We start from the raw sequence: 23,354 nt of genomic DNA, 5'->3' as shown, positions 1-23,354 counted from the left end.
GAAGTTTTACTGTCCACAAAACTACATCAGTGTCTTAAAAAAATGTATCCCAGCACATTCTTTAATTATGCTAATCATAGGCTATAGCTATTGCTGGTGCAAATTAGTGGATAAAAGTTCAATGCTAATGTTGACATTACAATACTTTCTATAAAAAGTATTTTTCTTTTCTTTCAATTTTTTGTTCTTAATTTAAATTTGAGGTCCTGTGTTTGTAGAACTAGAAACTGTAGCTGCACTATTTAGTAGCATTTAAAATAACAAATGATCAAGGGAAAATAATCTGGCTTGGGGTTTGATTTTATTTAATATTGCCAAAGAACTGAAGTGAAGTGACATGCATAGTGATAGCAGATAGGAATAAAAAATCAAATTTTTAATGTATAATTTAATAAATAGCTTTAATATGAATTTTCCTTGTAATATATTTCAAAATTGTATGGTTTTTAGGTGGAACTCTAATATTTCATGAAGCTGACATTGAACTCCAGGCAGAAAATATTCTAATTACAGATGGAGGCATTCTGCAGGTATATGAGATAATTTGAACTGTGTTTATTGATAACCTCTCTCCATTTCTTTTTAAAATATCATGTGTAAAGTGGACAGTTAATTATGCTATACTATCACCAATTTACTTTTTTGTAGATCTCAGTTCTTAGCATAAAGTCTTTTTTCCTGGATCCCAGAATATTTTTGTGCTTTTAATGCGAAGATAAAGCATACTTGCAGAGAGCAGAAATTTAAATAGTGCAAAAAAAAAAAATTACCTCTGAGCTATATGTGGCCAAAGTCAATCAGTATCCTTTCCAAAGGCCTGACACAGTGTATTTGACTGACTAGAAAATGTAAGGTTTATCTTATGGAGGAAAATGTAAGGTTTATCTTTCTCTCTCCATATTGAGAATGGAGTAATCCATTCTCAAAAGAGGGGAGAGAAGGAAGGAATTTGTTTTTGGGTGATTACAGTCGTGGCTAATGAGTTTCAGCTTTTTGAGTGATGCTCGTGAAATCCCTTGCAGATTGGGACAGAAGCAGCCCCATTTCAACACAGGGCGGTCATTACCTTGCACGGGCACCTGAGGTCTCCTGAACTCCCAGTATATGGCGCCAAAACGCTGGCTGTGAGGGAAGGAATCCTGGATCTGCATGGTATGGCTCAGGGAATTGGTCCAGGAGAGACTAGCCAAGAAGCCAGAGATAATCCTCCTGATAACTCTCTAAATGCAGCCTTGCCAAGCTTCTCCTGTCTTTATGGATTCTCTCTTTACCCCCCTTTATCTCTTCCCTCCTTCACACAGGCCAGGTCAGCCCCTACAGACTACCAAGACACACAACCAAGGTCACTCCTGGAAAGCCCTTCCGTCACATTGTTTGCCTAATTTAGCACTTGAGACTGTCCATATTGATTGTTTTCTTTATTCATCCTATCTGAATAGAAAAGCATTAAGTCTGGAAGCAAAAATTGTCACGTCTTCCATTTGTATTTTAAAATGGGCTCTTTCTAACATACAACTATACATTTATAGTTGCATTTTTCTGTAACTATATTCTGGAAAATTATCAGCAAAGAAAAATTATTGTAATCCTGTTTGTGGTGTCAGGGTAGCATTGTTTAAAGGAAGTATGGTGTGAACCTTTTTATATGAAGTCTTCTCTATTGTAATGTGCGTGCGTGCTAAGTCACTCCAGTCGTGTCTGACTCTGTGTGATCCTATAGACTGTAGCCAACTGGGCTCCTCTGTCCATGGGATTCTCCAGGCAAGAATACTGGAGTAGGTTGCCATGCCGTCTTCCAGGGGATCTTCCCAACCCAGGAATTGAACCCACATCTCTTATGTCTCCTGCATTGGCAGGTGCGTTCTTTACCACTAGTGCCACCTGGGAAGCCCTCTCTATTGTAATAATCTACTTGTTTTATCAGTTTATAATATAGAAACACAATACCCAATTATGACCATATATGTCCTGCATTGGGCTAAATATCTACACTAATGAAATTTTCAGAAATTTACACATTTCATTTGTTTCCAGATTATCAATTTAAGCAACTCCTATCAACAAAGACAAGGTAATAGGCCTCTGCCCATGTTATCAATGTATGTCCCTGGTCATTTTATCAATGTATGCCTCTGGCCATTTTATCAAGAGTATTATACCATTCTGGAGAAGGAAATGGCTACCCACTCTAGTGTTCTTGCCTGGGAAATCCCATGGACAGAGGAGCCTGGTGGGCTACAGTCCATGGGGTCGCAGAGAGGCGGACATAACTGAGGGACTAAACAGCAAAATGATGCCATTGATACTGAGTTTATATAAAGGAGATTGTTATCAATGAAATATATCATTGCCAGAAGGACTTTTACAAAATGTGTAGACCCATACATGTTATTAATGTGACTGTTACTTTTATAAAGCAAGCACTCTAAATGTTTTTTTTTTTTTTTTTTTGAGAAAGGTATAAGATGGTAAGTTAAAATGAATCTTCTCAAAAGTTATTCAATCCAGGAGATTAAAATGCATAAAACTCTTAGTATTCCAGAAGACATACCTGAGGAAACTCTCAGTTGGTTTGTATGTTGGCTCCAGGCCTGCCTGTTCCTGTGATCTGGACTCGTTTGGCTCATACTGCAAAGGCAGGGGAATGGACTTTGATTTTACAAGAAGCAGTAACATGGAAACCAGGAGATAAGATTGTAATTGCAAGCACAGGACACAGGTATGATATCTTCTAGATCTGATAATTTTGATTTAGAATAGAAATGTGTAACTGTGTAAAAAAGGTAAGATTCAGGAGGTCCACAGCCATTTAATTTAAATTTGAAACCTCAAGTAAAGAAGCCTGGACAGCCAAATATTTATTTGCCAGATATTAACATTGAGTTGATCCCCCATGTGAGTTTTTATTGACTGAATTTACCATAAGAAAAAGTATAAATATATACTAATAAAAGATTTTAGTCGCTTTTCATGGTGCAGTTCCCACATAAGATTTCATTTGACAAGAGCATTCTGCTATTAAAAGTTATTTGAAAACCTCTGAGTGATGTCCTGCAGAGTGCAGTAAGTCAGAAAGAGAAAAACAAATACCATATATTAATGTATGAACGTGGAATCTAGAAAGATGGTACAGATGATTTCTTTTTGCAGGGCAGGAATAGAGATGTAGACGTGGGAAATGGACATGTGGACAGAGTGGGGAAAGGAGGGTGTAACGAATTGGCAGAGTAGCACTGACATATATACACGACCACGTGTGGAATAGATGGGCTATGGGAAGCCGCTGTACAGCACAGGGGGTTCACCTCAGTGCTCTGTGATGACCTGATGACCGAGAGGCGTGGGATGGTCATTGGGGTGGGAGAGAGATTCAGAAAGAAGGGGATATGTGTATACTTATGGCTGATTCACATTGTACAGCAGAAATTAACACAACATTGAAAGCAATTACACTCCAATAAAAAAAAAAAAAGAAAACCTCTGAGTGAGAGCTGTAGCTGAGTACATCAATGCATGCAAAAATGTAAATGAGCTTCTTTGTTTGGGGTCACCAACGAGCACAGTTGAAAGCAGCTAGTTAAGTCTTTTTAATCTTACAGTCTTGGCAGTGGTTCCCATGGAGCAAAATTGTTAGTAATGATTGAATGATAGAGATGAAATTATAGTGTAAGTAATAATTAACATGACCTTTGATGTCTGACATTTTATCATGAAACTGCTTATGACCCTTAATTAATGTTTAATTATATAGTTTAGCAAATAAGAAATACAAGGAACAAAACTAATATAGCTACATCTCTTGATGTAGGAGCTTTATAGCAAAGAATATAGCAAGAGGAACTTTATTTTTGCTCTGTTCAAATTATGTGATAGCAAAATTGGATATAGTTATGTGGATCAGGGAACAAATAGTAATTTATGACAAGAAACAGCTAAGTTGTATTAAGGTCATGACTCAGTTTAGAATTAAAATTCAAGATGGCATTTTGATTTTGTCCCTTTCCAAGTTAAAAATAGACTTGCAGATGTTAGGAAGAGTTAAATATATACTTAGCTTTATAAGCACCCTCTTTTTTTTTTCCTCTGCCCTTGGGATGATATAATGACAAAATTAAAAAGCAGCAAAATGACAGGGCTTGCTTATAGAATAGGAAGTCCTCATAGCTTTTCTGGGTGAAAGAAAATTAAGTTTAGAATTTAGGGGGTCACAAAGAGTCAGACACGACTGAGTGACTGAACAACAAACCAAAGTTTTAATAAACAAGAATTTAGGAATTTCCCACCAAATCTAATTAGTTGTTCACTATTTCATTTGTAAATCCTATTTGAGAGTTTGCAAAGCAGGTGGTTAAGAATACTACTTCTAAAGTCAGTCGACCTAGGTCCAACCCCCAGCAATGCCCCTCTCTGTGCTTCACTAAAATTAGAATGCTGTTAGTATGTATCTCAAAATTATTGTAAGGATTAAATGAGTTAATATGTGTAAAACAGAGTGGAACTTGGCTCAAAGTTAGTGCTATATAAATGTTGGATATTATTACAAAGGAAGGAAATGTGCATTTAGGTGCACCTAACATATAAAATGGCACCCCACTCCAGTACTCTTGCCTGGAAAATCCCATGGACGGAGGAGCCTGGTAGGCTGCAGTCCATGGGGTCGCTAAGAGTCAGACATGACTGAGTGACTTCCCTTTCACTTTTCACTCTCATGCATTGGAGAAGGAAATGGCAACCCACTCCAGTGTTCTTGCCTGGAGAATCCCAGGGACGGGGGAGCCTGATGGGCTGCCGACTATGGGGTCGCACAGAGTTGGACACGACTGAAGCTACTTAACAGCAGCAGCAGCAGCAACATATAAAAATCCTTTTGAGAACTTCTTTTCTAAAAATATCATCTCTGTATCATCTGAATCCAAGAGAATTGGGAGAGGTTAGTCCAAATCACCTGAGGGATCTTATAATATTATTGATACACCCTATCTCAAATATCCTTAATCTCCACTTCCCCCTCCCACCTCCCCCTCTAATTCCTTCCTTGGGTCTTTGGGAATTATGTCTTTCCATCCACTTACCCTTTTGGGGAAAAAAACAGCTTTGGTCTCCTGTTTCTTCTAGCTTTTCTGTCTCTCCCCTCGCCACCTCCCTTTCTCTCTCTCAGTTATTCAATCACTTAAATACCATGCCCATTTCTTCCATTTCATTCTCACTCTCCATTTTTTTCCCCTTTAAGCCCTACAATCTAATTTTCATCTTCACAAAAATTTGCCTAGTGACCTGAATATCAGCTGTCTTCACTTCCTGCACATCACCAAGTTCTTTGGGTTCTGCCCTTGAAATGCCTCTTCCATCAGCTTTCCTTACTTTCAGTTGAATTTAGACTCCCAGTCCCTCATGCTGGAATATTCCATCATCTTATTTGGGTTCCGTTCCTCTACCTTCTTCCCTCAGGAATTTATTCTGCATTAATTTGTTCAGTCAGTCAAATCTATGATTGAGTTGTGACAGGTACTCAGCATACAGAATGATTCAGTGGTTGCCTTACCTAGAGGAGCAGACAGGTATGGGAGGACAGAGAAGTAAATAGGGGATAGGTCTGCAGTGTGGTAACTGTGAGTCCTCATGGGGCCTCGGGCAGCGCTTATGGGGAATCTAGAAGGGCTGGGAAAGTTGAGACAGGTGCCTTCCAATCTATTTAAGATGCAACATTGTTGTTTGACCTGGTAGTTAAAGGAGGAGAAAGATTTGCAAGGAAGAGAGGAATCAAAAAGCAGTGTCAGGAAGATACATTGAAAACTCCCCTAAAGGCACCTCTGTCAATTGCATCAGTCACACACTTTAGTAGATAAAACACAAAATCAACCATAGAAACACTTGTCTCTCTGAAGTTAGGGGCACTTCTGCTTGGTACCCACCTCCCAGTATTTAACTCTATGTCTAGAAAACAGGCTTGTTCTTGTTCAGTGGCTATGTAGTGTCTGACTCTTTGCAACCCAGTGAACTGTAGCCTACCTCTGTTCATAGAATTTCCTCTGTTCATGGAATTTGCCGGCAAGAATATTGGAGTGGGTTGCCATTTCCTCCTAGACACTCAATAAACATTTGTTGGAAGGATTCATACATGAATGTGTATATTATCAATTTGGCCAGTCCTTTTGTTGGAACTTGGGGTGTGTTGAAGGAATGGGTAGAAATAAGACCTCCTGAACTCAACCTCAGTCATTTCTTTACCCTGCTCTGAAACCTCCAGTAGACTCCCTCTGTAAGGTTTTTTCCAACCTCAGCACTATTGACGTTTTGGACAGGTTAATTCTTTGTTTATCACAGGAGGTTTGGGAACATCCTCAGCCATTGCCTACTAGTAGCAACACCAACACCACCACCACCACCACCACCACCAATACCAATACCAACAACACCACCAACACCACTCCCACCAACACCACCTCCACCAACACCACCACCACCAATAATAATACCACCACCAACAACACCACCTCCACCAACACCACCACCACCAACACCACCTCTACCAACACCACCACCATCAATACAAATACCACCATTAACACCAACACCACCACCACCATCACCACCAACACCAACACCACCTCAACCAACACCAACACCAACACCACTACCACTACCACCAACACCACCTCCACCAACACCACCACACCAACACCAACACCACCACCACCACCAATACCAACACCACCACCACCAATACCAATACCAATAACACCACCAACACCACTCCCACCAACACCACCTCCACCAACACCACCACCACCAATAACAATACCATCACCACCAACACCACCTCCACCAACACCACCACCACCAACACCACCTCTACCAACACCACCACCATCAATACCAATACCACCACTAACACCAACACCACCACCACCATCACCACCAACACCAACACCACCTCAACCAACACCAACACCAACACCACTACCACCACCACCACCTCCACCAACACCACCACCACCAACACCACCTCTACCAACACCACCACCACCAATACCAATACCACCAACACCACCTCCACCAACACCAACATCACCAATACCAATACCACCAACACCACCTCCACCAACACCACCTCTACCAACACCACTACCACCAATACCAATACCACCAACACCACCTCCACCAACACCAACATCACCAATACCAATACCACCAACACCACCTCCACCAACCCCACCTCCACCAACACCACCACCATCAATACCAATATCACCACCAACACACCACCACCAACACCACCTCCACCACCACCACCACCAACACCACCTCTACCAACACCACCACCACCAATACCAATACCACCACCAACACACCACCACCACCAGTACCACCAATACCAACACCAACAGCACCTACACCAATACAACAGCCCCTGCTTTGCTGTGTTATAACAACCAAAAATGTGTCCAGGCATCGTCAAATGTCCCCAGGGGAATAAAATCATCCTTGGTTGAGAGCCACTGTGTGTGATCCTCAAAGTTGTAAAGGAGCTGTTCTTTTGAATACTTTAGAGAGAGTAAACTACCATCTTCAAATTCCTCTTCAGCATATTGTATGACATAAACATTTTTTTCCTATTTTACAGATGAAGTTTTCAAAATAGAATAAAACAAATATACCAAAGCAATACTGTGTTAATTTATATTAATTCTGACAGCTTGTGGTTAAAATTTTTACAGACACAGCCAACAAGAAAATGAAAAAAGGACCATTGCATCTGTATCTGTTGATGGCAGGAACATAACGCTCACTGATCCACTGAATTACACACACTTGGGGATCATTGTCACCCTCCCTGATGGAACTCTTTTTGAAGCAAGAGCAGAAATTGGAATTCTTACAAGAAATATTTTAATAAGAGGATCTAACAATGTGGAGTGGAATAACAAAATCCCAGCGTGTCCTGATGGATTTGACACAGGTAACTTTAGTAGCCTTAGTGTGTCAACTTTAATGTTTCCAGACATTGCAGAAATATTCCCTGTGGGCAAAATCAGCTCCTGTTCAGAACTAGGAGACTTGGTTATACACTGGCAATAAATAAGCCCCAAATTTTAGTGAGTTAAAATGGTAAAGGTTTATTTCTTATTTATACTACATGTGTCCAGTATGAGTCAACAGGGGGGCTCTGATCACTGTAATTTTCCAGTGTCTGGGTTGATGGAGGCTTCATCTCCACATGGGTTTCCATGGTCTCTGAGACAGGAGATCAGAAGGCCGGGAAGTTAAGCACCAGCAGTTACTTTGGTCCTAAAGGGACATGTGCTCTTCTACTCAGGTGTCAGTAGTTGGGACTGGTTCTATGGCTATCCTTAACCTACCATAGTTCTCATATATATAATATATATGTATATATATGGACTTCTCCAGTAGCTCAGCAGTAAAGAATCCACCTACTGTGCAGCAGCTGTGGAAAACAGAGGTTTCATCCCTGGGTTGGGAAGATTCCCTGGAGGAGGACATGGCAACCTACTCCAGTATTCTTGCCTGGAGAATCCCATGGATAGAGGAGCCTGGCAGGCTACAGTCCACAGCATTGCAAAGAGTTGGACACGACTGAAGCTACTTAGCATGTACACATGTATGTGTGTGTATACACATACACACACACACATGCATATGTGTGTATATATGTTTACATAAAACTATGTATAACTATATAAATGTGTATAGTTAGGAAGCACAGTGCATTTAAGTCTCTTTAAATATTTTATGTGATCACTACTACTGTTGATGGTTAGTTGCTAAGTCGTGTCCGACTCTTTGAGACCCTGTGGACTGCAGCCGGCTAGGGTCTCCTGTCCATGAATTCTCCAGGCAAGAATACCGGAGTGGGTTGCCATTTCCTTCCCCAGGGGATTGAACCTGCATCTCCTGCATTGGCAGGCAGATTCTTTACTGCTGAGCTGCCAGTGAAGCCCACTGCCATTACAATCCTATAAATAGTTGAATAATAACTGGTACACCTTAGGTATAGCCTTTTCTTCAGTGGGAAGCATAATACAAAGCTCAATGGATTCAATGTCAAGTGACCTGCATTCTGATTCCAGTTCATCTGCATCATCTCACTATGTCCATCATAAACCTAGATTCATCCTGATTATTTATATAAAGATATTTCCTGTTCTGCCAACCTACTATCATAAGAATTAAGTGAGATAATGCATGTTCTAATCTTGTACCAGTGTAAGATTGTATCAACTATGTTAATCCCAAATGTTGCGGAAAATAAATTCAGAGATAATAAAGCAAAATACCTTTATCAGCATTCATTCAGCCATTCAAACATTTATCTAGTATCTTTGAAAGATACTAAAGTGAGTACTTTTGGGCTTCTCTGGTAGCTCAGACAGTAAAGAATCTGCCTGCAATACGGGAGACCTGGGTTCAGTCCCTGGTTTGAGAAGATCCCCTGGAGAGGGTATGGCAACCCACTCCAGTATTCTTGCCTGGAGACTCCCCTATGGACTGAAGAGCCTGGCAGGCTATAGTCCATGGGGTTGCAAAGAGTAAGATACAAGTGAGAGACTAAGCACAGCACAGCAAAGTACTTTAGGGAATGCAGAGGTGAACAAGACAAGGCTATTACCTTCCTCACTGTGCAGAGGAAAAGATAACATGAATGCAAGCAATTATGTTCTAGGATAAGATTAAAATTATATGTAAATAAAAAGATATAACTAGGTGTGAAAAGCAGTCTTTATATGAGAGGATTTTGACATGGTTTTCCTTTATTGTATCTTAAAAATTATTTTTAAAGGTGAATTTGCTACACAGACATGTCTCCAAGGAAAGTTTGGAGAAGAAATAGGAAGTGACCAGTTTGGAGGCTGCATTATGCTTCATGCTCCTATAGCTGGTGCTAACATGGTAACTGGAAGGATAGAATATGTAGAGGTAAGAGACACTATTATTAGCGGCTTGTCCAAAGTTGTCTATACAATGAGTATGTATTGAGCACCTGCTTTTTGCCAGATGCTGCTTATAATGATGTTTGGTAGAGGAGACAGATAAATAAACAGACAGTGTCAATACATCTATTGTTATTCATGTATGTCATCATGCCAAAATTTTGTTTCTCTGCTTTTCTTATACCCACCCCATGTCAAATTCATTAACAAGTTCTATCCCAAAATAGTGTATCCTGAATCCACTATTTTTCCAGCACTCCACCTGGTTCCGAACCCAAACCACTGTCACCTCTCACCTGGACTACTATGCTTTTCTCCTAATTGGTCTTCCTGCTTCCACCTTTTTTGCAGCGTAATCTCCACACCACAGCCAAAGTTCAGCTTTTTTATTTTTAATTTATTTTATTGGCGAATAATTGCTTTGCAATCTTGTGTTGGTTTCTGCCATACGTCCCCATGAATCAGCCACAGGTATACATATGTCCCCTCCCTCCTGAACCCTCCTCCCATTTCCCTAGAGCCTATTATCCAGCGTGAAGTAAGTCAGAAAGAGAAAATAACATATGTTAGCGCACGTGTATGGAATCTAGAAAGACGGTCCTGACGAACTTGTTTGCAGGGGAGCAGTGGAGACACAGACGTAGAGAAGAGACTTGTGGACAAAGTTCAGGCCTTAGAGTGTGAAGCAGATCTTGCCACACTGTGTTCGAAACTCTTCAGGAGCTTCACAATACACTTAAAATGTCCAAGCTCTTCCCAGAGGAGCCACATCATCTGACCCACTCTGGCCTCTTGCTGTCTTGTGTGAACCATCCTTGGCGCCCGCCATGCTGGCCACATAGGCCTCCCTGTGTATGTGACCACGTCAGGCACGTTCCTAGCTCGGTTCTTTGCACACGCTCTTCATCTTCCTTACAATGCTTCTTTCCCAGGTACTTCTGTGTTCACACTCATTTCAGTCAAATCTCTCCTCAAGTGTATCTCCTTAGAGAGGCCGTGCCTCACCACCTTTATTTGAAAGAGCTGCCAAATTCCTATTTTTCTTTATTAACTCATAACTCCAGATATATTTTGGTTGTATTTTTTAATCTCTTCTTCTAGAACATAAGCAATCCTTCTAGTTTTCTACTGATTGCTCTGTAGCTGGAGCAGTGCTTGGCACAAACCAGATTCTTAATTGCCTATACATTGAATAAACACATAAATAAAAGAATAAATATACCCAAGATATTAGGAGCTCTTCTGTATCTTTAGTCTATATAATCTGGGTTTAGCACAGTTTTTATCAAGTATTCAATAAAAGGAAGGAGGATGCGAAGGAAGGAAGGATAGTAAAATCCATAAATTTGTTAAATTGGGAACATCCAAGTGTAGTAAGGGTAGCAAAGTCAATGGCTACATTTGGTAAAATCCTCCTCCTCCTAGGTTATATTACACACGTGTAACTTCTGGATATGGACTAAGTCACGTTACCAGGGTTGACCTGTATAGTAAATATTAGTAATAGTTAATTTTTATTTTTATATGAAGAATGAAAATAAATGGATGACGTAACATTTTATTTCCAAACCTCATAAGATTATATTACACAGATACACACACATACACACACACAGAGGTGTCTTCTGTCTTAGATTATTAGATCGTTTTGGTTGTTCAGTCACTAAGTCGTGTCTGACTCTGCGACTCCATGGACTGCAGCATGCCAGGCTCTCCTGTCCATCACTATCTCCTGGAATTTGCTCAGATTCATGTCCATTGAGTTGGTGATGCTGTATAATTATTTGATCCTCTGCTGCCCACTTCTCCTTTTGCCTCCCATCTTTCCCAGCATCAGGGTTTTTTCCAATGAGTTGGCCCTTTGCATTAGGTGGATTGTAGACCTTTGAAAGTATAGCAGAGTGGTTAGTAAGAGCGCCAACTCTCTAATCAGACCAGTGGGTTTAAGTGGAGCTTTGTGACTATGAAATAGATACTCAGCATTCAACATTTCACTTTCTTCATCTATAAAATGAAGCTTCTGATGAGTGGCTACTTCCTAGGATTGTAGTAAAGAGTGTGATCATGCATATGACATTTAGCACAATATCTGGCACTTAATAAATATTCAATAAATATTTCTTATAATTAAGTAAGGATTAAAAGGAGGAGAAAAAGAAGTATTTTAAGAGGTTGTGTTTTGCTCAACACCACAGTTTCATATCAGAGTAAGGTGAAAAGTGGAAGAGTTGAAGATGACTTTTGTTCATTCATTCATTTGATAAAAAGCATGAGCACACATGGGCTGTTATATTCATATATTGAATAAAACAAGGTGGGTTGGGGGTCAAAGAACATTTTAAAATGATAAACAGGAATAATATGGGAGATATCAATGCATTAATAATAATTAATGTGAAAGTGGATATTATTTTGAAACAAGAAAGTATGAGCCAGCAAACTCTGTGTGTATCACTGAATAGCTGTAATTTCTGGGCTTGACAGATATTCCATGCTGGTCAGGCATTCCGGTTGGGACGATATCCAATACATTGGCACCTTCTTGGAGATTTACAGTTTAAATCTTACGTAAAAGGCTGTGCAATTCACCAGACCTATAACAGGGCTATTACTATCCATAACACACATCACCTTCTGGTCGAGAGGAATATTATATATGATATCAGGGGAGGAGCATTTTTTATAGAAGATGGCATTGAACATGGCAATATCCTGCAATATAACTTGGCAGTATTTGTACATCAGAGTACTAGTCTTCTGAATGACGATGTGACTCCAGCCGCATTTTGGGTAACCAATCCAAACAACACCATACGACACAACGCGGCTGCTGGTGGCACTCACTTTGGCTTTTGGTACCGAATGAACAACCACCCTGATGGGCCGTCTTATGACCGAAACATTTGCCAAAAAAGAGTCCCTCTTGGAGAATTCTTTAACAACACTGTTCATTCTCAAGGTTGGTTTGGATTGTGGATCTTTGAAGAATATTTCCCCATGCAGACAGGATCGTGTACTTCTTCGGTGCCAATGCCTGCAGTATTTCATTCACTGACAACTTGGAATTGTCAAAAAGGAGCCGAATGGGTCAACGGAGGTGCCCTTCAGTTCCATAACTTTGTGATGGTAAATAATTACGAGGCTGGAATTGAAACAAAGAGGATCCTGGCTCCTTACGTTGGAGGATGGGGTGAAACCAATGGAGCAATGATTAAAAATGCCAAAATAGTTGGTCATCTTGATGAACTGGGGATGGGGTCTGCATTTTGCACGACAAAAGGCCTGGTTCTCCCGTTTAGTGAAGGACTGACTGTTTCTTCCGTACACTTCATGAACTTTGACCGTCCTGGATGTGCAGCTTTGGGAGTGACGTCCATCACAGGCGTTTGTAACCACAGATGTGGAGGGTGGAGTGCAAAATTCGCTGGCGTCCAGTATTTTCACACGCCGAACAAGGCTGGCTTTCGATGGGAACATGAAGTGGTACTGATTGATGTTGATGGTTCGCTTACAGGTAAGGTGATGTTTTCATTTCTGATAAAATATTTTGGAACTACATTTTTCACTTAACACGGACTTTAATTGTCATAGCATATTCAGGTGAATCACAGATCTTACCTGGTACCAAACTTTCCTGATGACCTAAAGATGTAGGTCAGCACTAGTCATAGATGACACATCCTTTTCTGGAGAAGTGCCAACCTATCACATTCAGCCTCCATGTGTGTCCTTTTTTTTCCTGCATTCGCACTTTGGTTTTGAGTTAATAGCGAATTTTAAACAATATTTATGGAATTAGGAATCACAAAAGAAAGCCATGTCAGTCTGAAAATGTCATTCTCTCTTATTCAGTTAATTACATGACTACCCAAATTCTCCAGCCAGTCAGGCCCATAGAGGTATAAATTCCAGGTTTATTTACATAAGCAATGTGGACAGACTGGATACATCCTGTTCAAGTACCTTAGAGGGAAGTAGTAAGTCCCAGGCCTACTGTTAGCCTTTTTCTTTCCAATCTAAATTCTGAATTTGGAATTGGTTCAAAGAATATGTGAACTTTAGTACAAAATTCAACATTCTTTGTAGGTTAAATTTTTCTACCGTCTGAAGTTCAGATCTTTCTGTAAATATGATTCCTAGAATTTAGCATTTTTATAAAATTTTAATGATAACGACTTGGCTTCCCTGGTGCCTCAGTGGTAAAGAGTCTGCCTACCAGTGCAGGAGACACAAGTTCGATCCCTGAGTTGGGAAGACCCCCTGAAGAAGGAAATGGCAACCCATTCCAGTATTCTTGCCTGGGAAATCCCATGGACAGAGAAGCCTGGAGGGCTATAGTCCATGCGGTGGCAAGAGTTGGACATGACTTAGCGACTAAACAACAATAACAATTTGGCTAAATAAGATAGGAAGGATGTGTATGTATGTATGATTCTGCATAATACCTTATAAAAGAGGAACAACTGACAAGTAAACCTACAGATACTAACAAATGTTTTTGAAAGCCTTGGAAAGAAGGTTCATCTCAATAGTCAAAGAGACTGAATACTCACCTATAATTGTTGATTTGTTTCCTATTTTAATTGTGGCTTTAAGAAGGAGAACATTTGGATAATTCCAATATATAGAGCTTTATTGACCTTTATTCCTTAATTCAGCTTAGATTCTTTTTTTTTTTTAATATTTATGTGTTAGGCTGTGCCAGGTCTTAGTTGTAACATGCAGGATATTTAGTTGGGGCATATGAACTCTTAGTTGTGGCATTTGGTGATCTAGTTCCCTGATCAGGGATCAAACCTGCAGCCCCTGCTTTGAGAGCATGGAGTCCTAGGCACTGGACCTCCAGGGATGTCCCTCAGCATGGATTCTTAATGTTTGTTGACAGACTCTCGGTTGAGAGCCCAGGCTTTATGGTCAGACAGCCTGGATTTACATCCTTCCTTGTGTCCTTGACCAAGTCACCTATTCCCCATCCCATCCCCTACTTTGTCTCTCATGGGTTCTTCAGATCCCATATTTCTGCTATGTTCATGATAAGCTCCCTGAGCAAAGAGTCCATTGTAAAGCCTTTTTAGGAGGGCCCCTTACTCCATGACAAAAAAAGAAAAGATGAACCAAGACTTCTAGGTTGTATTGGTGGCACTCTGGATCATAGTAAGCATATGCTGTGGACAGTTCGGCTTTTCAGTTTTCTGACGTGAAACGTGCTGTTGCGTCCATCTCCTAGGTCACAAAGGACACACCGTCATTCCACACAGCCCTCTGCTGGACCCTTCTCACTGCACTCAAGAAGCCGAGTGGAGCACAGGGTTCCCCGGGTCTGTCTGTGACACCTCGGTCAGCTTCCACCGGATAGCATTCAACAAGCCGTCTCCAGTGTCCCTGCTCGAAAAGGATGTGGTTCTCTCAGACTCTTTTGGTAAGTGGAATGTAATCAGGTGACCCACTCATTTAAATGTTTTCCTCAATTTTCATCATCACCTTCCTGAGTTGTCACTCACTATTTAGAACACTGAAAAAAGAATAATATTGATATCAGTCATAAGCCAGGCAGGAAACTAATAACACACCCCGAAATGACTTATGAGGACTATTGAGTAAATGTGTGGACGAGCATGACATTCTGCTGATTAAGGCACCCTAATATCATGGGCTCCCCTGGTAAAGAATCTGCCTGTAATGCAGGAGGCCTGGGTTTGATCCCTGGGTCAGGAAGATCCCCTGGAGGATACTCCAGTATTCTTGCCTGGAGAATCCCATGGACAGAGGAGCCTGGCAGACTACAGTCCATGGGGTCACAGTGAGTCAGACACAACTGAGGGACTAAGCAGTGTGCAACCGTAGCCAGTACTGTGACAGAGAGCAGGATAGTTGGCATAGCTTTTGGATTAAGACAGTGAAAATACATCGTTTCTGCCCCTGAAAGCAAATTATTTTGATTATCTTTGCTGATTGATGTAGGATGGGGGTGCATCTGCTAGGTCCCTGGCTGCACCCCAGGTGCCAGAGGCTGTTGATTTACTGAGTCGTTTGAGTAAAGATACTATATGTGGAACACCACATGTGCTTGACATTGTTGCCTGATGAGATTGCATTAATTTACCATCATTATTCATGATCCATCTGGCATTTGCACCAGCCAGACAAGCAAGTTAAATGGAGATTGGTAGGAATCCTGATCATCACATCTCTCAGATTTTTTGTTGTGGCATTATTTTCTATATTTTCCCCCCTCGAGGGTTTAGAATTGCTTTTAATTTGTTATCTTGATAAGGGGGTGACAGGGGGAAGTATGGTTCCTGAAGTGTTCACTCAGTCCTTCCTACCTGATTTTCCTTCCCTCCATTGGGAACTCTTCCAGTTACTAAATATGTCTATTTTCATCATGTCTGACCTGGCCTGACTGGACTAGCTCTTATCTCTATATCATTCCCTCCATCCCTTTATACACACATCCATCATCTGTTTGAATTATTGGTTAAAATGTGTGTGTTCTCAGTTGCTCAGTTGTGTTCAACTCTTTGTGACCCATGAACTGTAGCCCACCAAGCTCCTCTGTCCACAGGGTTTTCCAGGCAAGAATACTAGAGTGGGTGGCCATTTCCTCCTCCAGGGGATCTTCCCAACCCAGGGATTGAATCCACATCACTTTCATCTCCTGCATTGGCAGGTGGATTCTTTACCACTTAGCCAGCTGGAAGCTGCATTAGTTAAAACATCTATAATTAATCCAGTCTCCTATACATTGTTCTGATAGACTGCAGATTTTGGAAAATAGGAAAAGCATTGGTGCATGAAAGATTTGCCAGACATGATTCTCAAATATAGTTTTCCACATTTTCTGCATAAATCTAAATGATACAGCTTCTTGATGATAGTGTTTCCAAATTTCCATGTTTAATGATATTTACAAGGTAGAAACTTGCAATTTGAAACTAAAATTATGTATCTCAATATAAGCCAAATGAATTTTGAAAACATGTAGCATGATTATACCAGTAATACTGTAGCTGCTAAAATTATAGCTATGTCAAATCCATCAGGACATGCTAGGGTTTTGTTACTTCACCCCATATTATCAGATCCTCTTGGTAGGATATTTCTTGTGAGCATTTCAACTTCTGCTCTTTCTCCAAACAGAGTTCTATATCTATTCCCACTATACTTTTTGGAACTGAGGAATTACCATAAGATGACCCAGTGGCCTCAATGGACCAGCCATGAGATGAGCAAAGACTCATTCTATGGCCTGGCCTTTGTAAGCTGCCACTCCAGCTGGTTGACTGTGGCGGCATTTAGTCTTCGAGGGTTTATATCAGTTCAGATCCAGAAACTAACAATTATTGGAAGATTTGGTTAGTTTGCTCTCCCTAGTAGGCAGTAGCCCCATAAATGGCTACGTTTCTCTCACTCGGTGTTAGGTGTTTTTAGTCTGTGAATTGGCTTGGATCTAGGAAATAGATGAGAAGTAGCAAGTGTCCATTTGGGTAACTTGAGTTAAATCCATGCCCCTAAGATCTATATACTTTTTCTATCCATGTATGCCAAACGTCACCTTAGTGTGCTACCCACTGTTCTCCTAGGGGTGCCTCTTTGCATTGCAGTGACAGAGGCTCAAGAGGGTGTGTTTCACCCAGCAAGCACTTTTTAAGTCTTTGCAGTGTCAGTTCTGCTAATGGTTCCTGGGCCGAAGTAGTCACCCAGTATCAACAGAACGTGAGTGTATTCTGCCCTCAAGGACAGGAGAGGAGTGGATATTTGCTGAATAATCCAAATTATCATTGTTCTTCTCATATACTGCATATCTTTTTAAACTGTTTTTAGTGCCTCTGGTCATGGGCTCTTCAAAACTTAATGCTAGTTCATAAGCCTAAAAATATGTTCACCCTTAATATTGGAATTCATTTTGCTTTATTCCCTAGTGGCTCAGATGATAAAGAACCTGCCTGCAATGCAGAAGACTCCGGTTCTATCCCTGGGTTGGGAAGACCCCCTGGAGAAGGGCATGGCAACCCACTCTAGTATTCTTGCCTGGAGAATCCCATGGACAGGGCAGTCTGGCGGGCTACAATCTATGTGATCGCAAAGAGTCAGACACAGCTGAAGTGACTTAGCATGCATGTACACATCCCCAAAGGAAAAGAATGACAGTTTATTTTTGTTTTGTTCATTTTTTGTTTTTTTAACTTTGGTGTGATTTTGTTACTTGTTTTTTTTTTTTTTAATTTTTTGCTTTATATTGGAATATAACCAATTAACAATGTTGTGATAATTTCAGGTGGACATCTAAGGGACTCAGTCATGCATATACATGTATCCATTCTCCTCCAGATTCCCCCCAGGCTGCCACATAACAATAAGCAGAGTACCCTGTGCTGTGCAGTAGGACCTTGTTGATTATGCATTTTAAATATAGCTGTGTGTGCTTGACAGTCTATTTTGTAATCTCACTTCTGACTTCTTCCTCCTAATTTGGAAAGGGAAGAGGTTGCAAATTTAATGTAAAATCCAATCAAAGATGAAAGAAGGGAGAGGAAAAAATATAATTAATTAATCACAGATTTTTTTCTTTATATTGTGAGAGATACTTTCATATCTTCACCCGAAGTTGTCAGGCATTTATTCAGATTAAATCTTTTTCCCCTAACAGGTAGTTCAGGTTCCAGGTTTGTCATTAACAAAATTTAGAGTATTACAGCCGGTGTTAGAGGCTGCTTGTAGCCTACCCTAAGAGCTATCAATCAAAGATTTCCATTCATACTCATTAGGCTGATTTTTATTAACACAGCAAGTATGAGAGAATCTAATAATGTTTAGGACATGTATTTACATACTCTGCCAATCAAGGATTTTGAAGAAGAATAGAAATGGAATAATATTTCAGATCAATGATATTTTAAAAATTGTATTGATATATTTAAGCACTTTGTCTTAGTCATTATGTCATCATATTTCAATTTTATCTTTCCCCAGGGAATATAAGCTCCATATCAATTCAAAATTCCAAGTGAGAAAACATTTTATGTTTCAGTTAAGTGTGATATTAAGTATTGGGGCCTTCAGGTCAACAAAGATGTTTAGAACATAAGTAATGAAATGCTATACTGATCTCTTTAGAGGTTTCCATTGACTAGACTAATATTTACCTTTGCACTTACTCATAACAGAAGAAATTTTCTAGAGATAGATTACTATTGTTTGTTTATGTCCTATAGGCACAAGCATTGTTCCCTTTCAGAAGAAACGACTGACTCATATGTCTGGCTGGATGGCTCTGATTCCAAATGCAAAACACATTAACTGGTATTTTAAAGGTGTAGATCACATAACCAACATATCGTATACGTCAACATTCTATGGATTTAAGGTAAATAAAGAGTTGCACAATCCATCTTCTGATCACTTATGCTGCATGTTATTCTAACGCAGCCCACTCACACCAGTTGTGAGACCCAGACTGTCCTTGCCTCACACATTTACACTTTTCATGACCCATCTTAAATCTCAGAAGCAAGCCAAAAAAATCCTTCTTCAAAACTCAGAAGTAAGCAATCTTTCTGCCACATTTCTGTAGTACTAAGCTTATTATATCCATGATAATAGCTAACATTTATTGAGTACTTATGATGTTTTGGAAAATAGTAAAGGGCTTTATTATTTGTATTGTGAAATACAGCAGATACAGAAAATAGCAGGCCCAAATCCCATATGCCCACTACCTAGCTATCTGAATCAAACATTCTGTAACATTTTGTGACTCTTTACCTCAGATTTTTTTAAAGAAATAAATATTTTTGGATGAAGTGGAAGTCCTCTGCATGGCTTACTCTGATATCAGTCATCACTCTACTGCTAATGGTCACCAGTTTCCTGAATTGTGTATCTTCCTCCCTGTTCACATTCTTCTGCTTATACTACATGTGGCAACCAAAAAAAAAAAGCCTAGCATTGTTTCAGATGTTTTGAAATATTATAGAAATTAAATATTCTCTGAATGTATGCATATGTATGTGTGTATGTGTTAGGTATATATATATATGATGCTCAAGCTTGTTTTAGAAAAGGCAGAGGAACCAGAGATCAAATTGCCAACATCCGCTGCATCATGGAAAAAGCAAGAGAGTTCCAGAAAAACATCTATTTCTGCTTTATTGACTATGCCAAAGCCTTTCACTGTGTGGATCACAATAAACTGTGGAAAATTCTGAAAGAGATGGGAATACCAGACCACCTGATCTGCCTCTTGAGAAATTTGTATGCAGGTCAGGAAGCAACAGTTAGAACTGGACATGGAACAACAGACTGGTTCCAAATAGGAAAAGGAGTACATCAAGGCTGTATATTGTCACCCTGTTTATTTAACTTATATGCAGAGTACATCATGAGAAACGCTGGACTGGAAGAAACACAAGCTGGAATCAAGATTGCCTGGAGAAATATCAATAACCTCAGATATGCAGATGACACCACCCTTATGGCAGAAAGTGAAGAGGAACTCAAAAGCCTTTTGATGAAAGTGAAAGTGGAGAGTTAAAAAGTTGGCTTCAGCTCAACATTCAGAAAACGAAGATCATGGCATCCAGTCCCATCACTTCATGGGAAATAGATGGGGAAACAGTGGAAACAGTGTCAGACTTTATTTTTCTGGGCTCCAAAATCACTGCAGATGGTGACTGCAGCCATGAAAGTAAAAGACGCTTACTCCTTGGAAGGAAAGTTATGACCAACCTAGATAGCATATTCAAAAGCAGATACTGAAGCTGAAACTCCAGTACTTTGGCCACCTCATGCGAAAAGTTGACTCATTGGAAAAGACTCTGATGCTGGGAGGGATTGGGGGCAGGAGGAGAAGGGGACGACAGAGGATGAGATGGCTGGATGGCATCACTGACTCAATGGACATGAGTCTGAGTGAATTCTGGGAGTTGGTGATGGACAGGGAGGCCTGGCGTGCTGCGATTCATGAGGTCGCAAAGAGTCGGATACGACTGAGCGACTGAACTGAACTGAACTGAACTGACACATATATAATATATACATATATGTATATGTGTGTACATATATGTCGGAGAAGGCAATGGCACCCCACTCCAGTCCTCTTGCCTGGAAAATCCCATGGACGGAGGAGCCTGGTAAGCTGTAGTCCATGGGTCGCTAAGAGTCGGACATGACAGAGCGACTTCCTTTTCACTTTTCACTTTCATGCATTGGAGAAGGAAATGGCAACCCACTCCGGTGTTCTTGCCTGGAGAATCCCAGGGACGGAGGAGCCTGGTGGGCTGCCGTATATGGGGTCACACAGAGTCGGACACGACTGAAGCGACTTAGCAGCAGCAGTACATATATGTATGTACATATAAACGTATACATATATATACGTATATATACATATAAAAGAAGGAAAAAAACTTTCATTGCCTTGGTGATAAACTTAGCATTATTGCCATACACAGATAAAATGTTAAACAAAATATAAATGCAAAATGAAAAACAAACTAAACCAAAACTTAACTTTTAATATGGGGGTTAAGTGATTCATGTCATCAAAATGAGTGTATATTATCCAGTATATTAACATCTAAAATAAACTTTAATAGGAAGAAGACTATGTAATCATATCTCATAACTTCACTCAAAATCCTGATATGTTTAATATCATTGATATGAGGAATGGCTCTTCAAATCCGCTGAATTGGAATACTAACAAGAATGGAGACTGGCACCTTGAAGCAAACACTAGTACTCTGTACTACCTGGGTATGTATTCAGTAGGCCAAAGTGATTTATTTATTGCTTCATCTAAAGGAGGAGAATAGTGGCTCAATGGGCAAATGCATTATATATATATATTATATGTTATATATATTATATATGCCTTGTATACAGCAGGATTTAATGAGTGTTTGTTGAATTAAAGAATGAGACTAAATTTATGCTGGAAAAGGCCTTGAATTGAATTAAGAACTTAACGTTTTATGCTTGGAGGTAGCACCATCTTTCATAATTGACTCCAACATTTATTTTACAAAATTAGAGGAAATGAGTACAATGAACTGTCATATATTTTGTTTCCATTTTTATTGTTTAACTAGTTTTAGAAAATAAAAATATTTAAGAATTCTCTTATTGAGTTAAGAGTTAAGAACTCTTAAGAGTTCTCAAATATTTGGTTTTGTCAAGATACTTTGACTCTACTTCTCAGATGTGCATTTTGTCGGAATTTCTTCATACCTATTCCAGACATTTGAATTATACTCAGTTACTGTCTAAAGAGTATTTTCAAATTGCCGTGATTTTGTTTACATTCAGATGCTTTGATCATCATGTTAGTTTAAACTGTTTTTATTTTCGCTTCCAGTGTCAGGAAAAAATGACCACCATCAGAGCCAGTCAATTTCTGGGACCCTGGATCCTGATGTGAAGGACGTTATTATTAATTTCCAAGCTTACTGCTGTGTTCTCCAGGATTGCTTTCCTGTACATCCTCCACCAAGAAAACCAATTCCTAGGAAGCGACCAGCCGCATATAAGTATACAGGCCTTCTTTCTATTCATTAATACGCTTCAGCGGTTCCTGACAGCATCCTTTTCCTGTGTCATTCTGGCTGAGATACTGTGCCCTCCTCCTGCACAGAGGGTCCCAAAACACTTCCACACTCATTGCCTCACTTGAGCATTACAGCTACCTGATGACAAGATGGAAAAATCTCACAAAAATTATGTGTGAAAGTTACTGGGAATCTCATACTTGCAGAATGTTAGATCAGAATTATTAGACCAACTCCCTTATTATTTGATGAGAGAGCTGAAGCCCAAAGACCTTAAATGAATTACCTGAGATCACAAAACTTCTCGATGACACACTCAGAACAGCACCAGAAACTGTCTCCTCATTGATCCAGTGCTTTCTGGTGCTGTGCTGTGCTTAGCTGCTCAGTCGTGTCTGACTCTTTTCAACCCCATGGACTGTAGCCCGCCAGGCTACAGCTTCTCTGTTCTTGGGGATTCTCCAGGCAAGAATACTGGAGTGGGTTGCCATGCCCTCATCCAGGGGATCTTCCCAACCTAGGGATTGAACCCAGATCTCCCACATTACAGGTGATTTCTTTATTGTCCGAGCCACCAAGGAAGCACAGGAATACTGGAGGGGGTAGCCTATCCCTTCTCCAGGTGATCTTCCTGACCCAGGAATCAAACCAGGCTCTCCTGCATTGCAGGCAGATTCTTTACCAGCTGAGCTACCAGGGAAGCAATGCTTTCTTAGCAGGCGGCACTTCTTTCTCTAGAATAACAGTCTTTTTGTGTCGGTGTGTGTGTGTGTGTGTGTTTTTATTGAAGTATAGGTGATTTATAATGTTGTGCTAGTTTCTGGTGCACAGCAAAGTGATTCAGTTATACATATAG

The 23,354-nt window shown here is 40.2% G+C and overlaps 1 protein-coding gene across 1 annotated transcript in view; it reads left to right on the top strand.

Moving 5' to 3' along the window:
• The window catches only part of PKHD1L1 (PKHD1 like 1), a 179,809-nt gene that overhangs the window by 91,321 nt on the left and 65,134 nt on the right, over positions 1-23,354 (top strand). The window contains 10 exon segments of the mRNA XM_059874459.1: positions 451-530; positions 1,023-1,152; positions 2,590-2,719; positions 7,719-7,960; positions 9,800-9,936; positions 12,435-13,464; positions 15,178-15,369; positions 19,166-19,317; positions 21,548-21,707; positions 22,309-22,480. Coding sequence (XP_059730442.1) covers positions 451-530; positions 1,023-1,152; positions 2,590-2,719; positions 7,719-7,960; positions 9,800-9,936; positions 12,435-13,464; positions 15,178-15,369; positions 19,166-19,317; positions 21,548-21,707; positions 22,309-22,480 — 2,425 coding nt within the window.

This window comes from Bos taurus, chromosome 14 (assembly GCF_002263795.3).
Source record: "Bos taurus isolate L1 Dominette 01449 registration number 42190680 breed Hereford chromosome 14, ARS-UCD2.0, whole genome shotgun sequence".
Taxonomy (NCBI): Eukaryota; Metazoa; Chordata; class Mammalia; order Artiodactyla; family Bovidae; genus Bos; species Bos taurus.
The sequence above is the reverse complement of the archived record's forward strand: the minus strand, read 5'-3'. Positions and strand labels throughout refer to the sequence as shown.